At 39.5% G+C, this 6,775-nt stretch overlaps 1 protein-coding gene across 2 annotated transcripts in view; it reads right to left on the bottom strand.

Moving 5' to 3' along the window:
- Positions 1–233: 233 nt before the first annotated feature.
- The window catches only part of Kcng3 (potassium voltage-gated channel modifier subfamily G member 3), a 37,523-nt gene continuing 30,981 nt past the window's right edge, over positions 234–6,775 (bottom strand). For both annotated transcript variants that reach the window (XM_090336163.1, XM_090336164.1), the window contains exon 2: positions 234–1,501. In XM_090336163.1, the coding sequence (XP_090192289.1) occupies positions 856–1,501 (646 nt within the window). In that variant the 3' untranslated portion in view covers positions 234–855. The remainder of the gene's footprint in view (positions 1,502–6,775) is intronic.

Genomic DNA, 6,775 nt, shown 5'->3' with positions numbered 1-6,775 from the left:
GTTATAATATATTAAACTACTATCATTTTTGTGTTGGAAATATTCTAATTTGGACACTTGACCATTAGCAATATTATCACTATTATCATTTCACAGTAATGAATTCTATTATTATCAATAAATGCAAAATGTTACAAGCTCTTTCTGTTCCAAGTATGTTTCTGAAGTCGTTTCTAAAAAGGGAGAAAAGAAATAGAAGACAGTAAAGGGAGAACATTCTCAAGCTCTAGGAAGTGATACAATAAGGTAAATAACAGGCACAACAATAAAATAGGGGTTAGTTAAGTATGAAAAACTTTTTCAAATAATATTCGTGCTTGTATCTAGCTCCACCATACAGTTTAAATTTTGGCCAAATTTTTAAAGTATTTGTTAAACAGTTCTTGAATGTGACATATGTTTCTAGGGTGCTTCTGACATTGATATGAGAAATTATAAAACATTTAGAAATGAAAATGTTAGTCTCAAAATATAACACTAAGTTCCAAGCTTCTTCTGAATTTGTTAAGTTGGCAAAACATTTGGAAACTAGTACCTTTCTGTTTTAAAGTGTTCAAACAATGTACTTAAAAAGGAAAAGCAGTTAATTGTTCAAGGCAAGGAAGAGACAAGTCCAAATAAAATGATAGCCTACAGTTCACTTGAGGTGCCATTATGCTTCCTTTGCAATCTCAATCCTATTTATCCCCAAATAAGTAAATGGCTTCCTTCCTTCAGCTGGGAAGGATAACTTCTGCCCTACTAAGATGAGGATAATGGCACTACCGTGCTTATCTCACCAGAAACACATGAATATGAAGTAGCATCCACTCTTTCTATGGAGTGAAGTGTATGCAAGAATTGATTTGCAATGCATTAATTCAGGAACTCTGCAGAGAGGCTCCTACTATATCTAGCTGATCTAAACTTGAGCTCATGATAACATTGCACAAAGCTATGGTAGATAAAAGTGATAGGTAATGCCAACAGAACAATCCCACTGACAACACAAACTCCTCCAAGAATTCTTCCAGGCATTGTGATAGGATACATATCTCCATAGCCAACTGTAGTCATAGAGATAATCACCCACCAGCAGGCAGCGGGGATGCTGGCGAAGTCCTTGTTGGATGCTTCCAGGTCCAACCCATGTTCAAGAAGCTGAGAAAGTGCACTAAAGATTGCCATGGCAACACAAATGAAGACAAGTAACATAACCATCTCTCGGTAACATCGCTTGAGAGTCAAACCCAGTGTCTGAAGACCAATGAAATGACGGGCAAGTTTAATCACCCAAAAAATCCTCATCATTCTGAGCACCCTCAAGGTGACTCCAGCCCTCTGGAGTTGAGAGTTCTCGCCTGTAAATACTGTCATTAGCACGGAGATGTAATACGGAGTGATTGCCAGTAAATCAATGATGTTCAGGGGTCTCTTGACAAACTCACACTTGTTTTTGGAGACGATGAACCTCACAATGCACTCTGCAGTGAACCAACCTATGCAGATAGCTTCAATTATCCTGTCAAGAGAACAAAAGGAGAATTGATCATTTTATTTTTAAAGATTTTTAATAGCTTTCTTAACATTTCTTCAGATAGTACTACACTGACATACTAATTCACTTACTTTTCCAGAAAACATAAAGAACAGACACTATAACCAACATCATGAGACCTGCAGGACGCAACAGAACAACAAACATTACAGTTCAGATTGAAACTGAATTTAATGTTCTTATTTATGCTTTACTACATGTAATACCAGTTATGCCATTTAAATAATGCAATATGATTTTACTTGTCATTAACACTTAAATTTTTTTTTGTCAGTTGTGGGGCTTGAACTCAGGCATGTCTCTGAGCTCAAGGAAAGTGCTCTACCACTTGAGCCGCAGCTCCACTTCTGGTTTTTGAGTGGTTGATTGGAGATAAGAGCCTCATGGGGACATTCCTGCCTGGGTGGCTTTGAGCCATAATCCTCAGATCTCAGCCTCCTGAGTAGTTAGGATTATAGGCATGAGCTACCCACCCAGCAACCTTTAAAAAAACAAAAAACTCTTTCCCAGTTGGGTGTGGAGAACTGAAAGCTGAGGGAACTTTTCAGGTAACAGCATGAGTGCCCTCACCATCCTTATTAGGATGGCTTGAGAAGAAGGCTGAGGACTCTCAGGCTTTTCCCATTGACCACAACTGCTTTGGTTTTTTTACTCCCCCCCATAATTATTATGCACAACGTATTTTAAAAATGCAGGACCAAGCTGGATGCGGTAGCTCATGCCTGTAATCCTAGCTACTCAGGAGGCTGTGACCTGAGGATTGCAGTTCAAAGCCAGCCTTGGCATGAAAGTCCATGAGACTCTAATCTTCAATTAACCACTAGAAAACCAGAAGTGGTGCTGTGACTCAAGGGGTAGAGCAGTAGACTTGATCTGAAGAGCTCAGGGACAAAACCCAGGCCCAGAGTTCAAGCCCTATGAGGACTGACAAAAGAAAAAAAAATACAGCAACATTATTTACCAATCTCCCTACATTGAAGATAATTGTATTTACGGAGAAGTTTTGTTTATGTATCCAATAACAATTCATTTATTTAGTCCAATAATACTTATAGGGGCCAAAGGGTAGATTTCTTGAAGTAGAGGGGCCCAGCCCGCCAGTGTACTGGTGTGCCTCTTAGGCTGAGAAAATTAAATTTTAGAACACTGGCTAGGAAGTCCTGACTTTGATAGGCAGGTAACTCACAGGCAATTGTAATTTAATTCTAAATTAAATTATCATTAGTATAATAACATCATTATTTTCCCAATGTAATCTTTTCTTACCTAGACCCAAATATCTTAAGTCCAAAAGAGAGAGAGGAAAAAAATGGAGTTAAGGAGCCAGGAGTTTGGCCTAGTGGTAGAGTATATGCCTAGCATGCACAAAGACCCAGACTCGATTCCTAGGTACCACATACATAGAAAAAGCTGGAAGTGGTGCTATGACTCACGTGGTAGAGCTCTAGACTTGAGAAATCGTAAGGCCAGTGCTCAGCCCTGAGTTCAAAGCTAGGACTGACAAAAAAAAAAAAAAAGAAGAAAACAAAGAAGAAAGAAAGAAAAGAAAAAGAAAAAGCTGAAAATGGTGCTGTGGCTCAAGAGCTCTAGCCTTGAGAAAACCCAAAGACAGTGCTCAGGCCCAGGAAGGCTATGGCTTGGATATGAAGCAATCCCCACGAATACACATGTGTCAAGGACTTGGTCTTCAGGTGGCACGATATTGAAAGCTTTGGGAACTTTATAAGGGGATTTAGTTGAAGTAAATAGGTTACAGGGAGAACACTTTTCAAAGCTGGACCTAGTCTTCCATCTCTTTCCTGCTTCTTGTCCATGAGCCTCTTCTGCCACAAGTTCCTGCAGCCCGTTCTTCCCAAGTGCAGAGGACCAGCCCTCATGGTCTCAACCCTCTAAAACTTACAAGCCAAAACAAATCCTTCCTCCTTATGTTGTTTATGCCAGGTATTTTGGTGTAGCAACAAAAAAAGGCAGCTAATTATAAGGGTTGTGGGTGAAGAGCCAAACTCCCTTCTACTAACAGAGACGTACTTAAACCCATATTCTACTGACAGGCCCATAAATGGTAAAAACTATAAAGAAATATATGAAAGAATACTTTTTTCTGAGTAAAAGTATCTCATAGATGACGTCCTTTGGTTGGCTATGTAAGAATAGTTTTATGGCTTACAATATTTAATATCAGCTCAGAATTATGGCTTAGACGAACTCTGGATTGCATTTTTGTTTCTGTTCCCACCAAAAAAGGTTCCGAATACCTCCTAACAATCACTGCCCATCCTCGTTCTAACAAGAGAACTCGAGTAACTATGGTCCCTAGGTCTGTCCATCTTCATCCTACCCCTCCCCCCAACAGGGGTCAGGCCACAGTCTAGTAAAGAAAGAGTATAGTATGCTGGGAGCCCCTCCCCAGCACTATGCCTGCCACAAATAAAAGCACAAAGAAAGGGACCTGAGCAACATTCAGAATCCTTAGGATCACAGTTCTAAAATGTTACCACAGTCATCAGTGTCTCAGGCCAGTAGTAACTGAGGGTATAGCACCTGAAAGACAGAATAGAGAACCAGTGGATATTAGTTTCCAGTGGCCACTGTTTAAATACCTAAAATTCCATCAGGGTAGAGAATATAGCTCAGTGTAGTATAAAGTATAAAAGGCTTGGGTTTAATTCCCCTCCTAGTTGAATCCAATCTTACAATAATTTACTTTTTCAAAGAAATCAGGGTACTAAAATCCAAAATAAGTTTTACTGGGCCACAATACAGATGGGAGCAAGGAAGCTCTAGGGGAGAATGTCTTCCTAGTTCTGATAGCTGGAAGCATTCTCCAGCTTGGTGCCACATAATTCCAATCTCTTCCTCCATGACTGTGATACACTCCCCTGCCTCTTTCTACCAAGGACACATTCTATGACAGCAGTACAGCCAGCTAGGAAAACCCAGAATAACCCTATTAATCTGAAGGTTAATCACATTTATAAAATTTCTTTTGACCTATAAAGTAACATTGATCAGTTCTATAAAATAGGATGTGGATTTTTTTTTATTGGAGTTAGGAGAATTGAGGGGCAGTGTTTTCAGTCTTCCACACAAAGTCATCTGGAGGATTCAAACCACAGTAAAAGGAGTCTAACATACTACCGAGAAAAGGAGATGGTCAGCAGATAACGTCACAAGCCCCCCTTCCTCCTAGACTAACAAAGAAAGATGCAACCACAATGGCATCATAAATGTGGAGACCTAGAAACTGAGTCATAATTTTCCCATATTTCAATCTCCTTGGTGTTGGGCAGGGTTATGTGACCCATATTGGCCAATGGGAAACAAGAAAAATGACATTTCTGGGAAGGACAGAATAGTGGGTATAAATTCTCTGCCCTGTCACAACAGTCAGAAGCATACATTCTAAACTGTTCAAGAACCATGGTAGGGTCCCCATTAGCTAGATTTCCTGAATCACTACATAGAATAGAGCAAAGACACTTGCTACTCTGACCCAGACTGGAAACAGGTAACCAAGAAATACATCTTTGTTGTGATAAGTCTTGGTTATGTAAGGCTTACAGGTTGCTGACTATTCTAGGTAGTAAACCAATAAATACAGAATATAGGAAGCTGTGCATTTAGAAGGGATTGTGGGAAAACACAGTAGCACAGTTAATTTCTTATCTGAAGATCAGAAATGCTCCAAACTCTGAAGCCTTTTCAGCAGATTCTATAAATGAAAAACATGACTCTTATAAATGAAAAACTTGATTTCATAAAATACGTCACTGTCAAAATTCAAGTACACTGAAAATTCTGTATAAAATTATCTTCAAGCCTGGTATGCGTGGCTTATGCCTTTAATCCTAGCTACTCAAGAGGCTGAATGAGATACAATTTGAAGGATTCTGGCTCAAAGCCAGCCTAAAAAAAAAAATATCCGTTAAATCTCATCTCCAAAATAACCAGTGAAAAACAGGGCTGGAAGAGTGGCTCAATAGTATAGTGACAGTGAAGAAAGCAAGGCAAATGAGTGAAGGCCCTGAGGTCAACCTATTACCTTCAGTCTATATGTATAAAATATCAATGGAACATAAGTGAATTTCATGTTTAGGCTTGGGTTTCCAATATTAAAGCATTATTTTAAAATATGAAGTCTGAAACACTTGTAATCCCAGACATTCAGGTAAAGGACATTCAATCTGTAACAATAGTTGTTCTCTTAGACTGGCTTTTGCTAAAATATACCAGCTGTTCAGTTAATTGTCCAGCTAAATGCCCCACTGTCTCCTTTCTAGCCAGGTTCCAGCCTGAGTGAGGGCACTGAACTTGCCCTTCCCTCTGACTGACAAACATTACCCACCAACTGCCAGATTTGTGTGGATCTTTGTGGGGTGCTGCCAGCTCTAACATCCTCAGATTCCATTCATTTCAGCAGAGGAAAAAGAAAAATCTTGTGTCCAAAACATTTTTCTGTCTAATTATTTCCACTTGCAGCCCAGTTGTTCAGATTAAAAGGTAAGAAATGCAAATGAGGTGGAATAATCTCTCAGGAATTTTGAAGCAAGAAGTTTGTCTGTAATGAGGTGCTAGGGGTTCCTCCTGCCTACCTCCCAAGTTTCTCCAGAATTCACACTGAAGGGATGAATCAGTGAGAAACCCCAGGCATTGCCACCACCCAGGATAATGTCAAGGCAGTCTCCAACAACAAACACCACTAAGCCTGCCAAAATCCCCATGTTTCCAAATGGCACTTTCACCAATGCAACCAACAACGGCTGGAAAAGTGAAGACTGTTTACTGAGCACTGCAGCAAGCATTGGGGAAGTCCTGAGGGTTACTTCTGAAAACAGAACTAAAGACAACGCTGCAAACAAAGCTTATGCTCCTCAGAAGCCTATTCTGATTGCTTCTGAGGTTCAAATATACAGAGATTCTTTAATACATGGCTAATAAAAAAATGTTACCTGCTTAGCAAGGTATTTCTGTTGGACATAATACTAAGTCCTGAACAGATAACAGCTCATGTAGTCCTTTTCCAAATCCTATGACACAATTGAGACCAAAAAGCTATCTTTTCCATGGCTACACAACTAAAAAATGGAAAAGTCATGGGTAATGAAGCCCAGGCATCCAGGCCTTTAGAGCTCTGAAGAACAACTGAAAATAGTAAAATTCGTGACAATGTCTACTGTTAATAGTAAATGTTGCATGGTCATTTCTTTGTCTCCATGGTTTACATTCATTACAATAGCA

The sequence above is a fragment of the Megascapheus bottae genome, chromosome 7 (assembly GCF_031878675.1).
Source record: "Megascapheus bottae isolate mThoBot1 chromosome 7, mThoBot2.hap1, whole genome shotgun sequence".
Taxonomy (NCBI): Eukaryota; Metazoa; Chordata; class Mammalia; order Rodentia; family Geomyidae; genus Megascapheus; species Megascapheus bottae.
The sequence above is the reverse complement of the archived record's forward strand: the minus strand, read 5'-3'. Positions and strand labels throughout refer to the sequence as shown.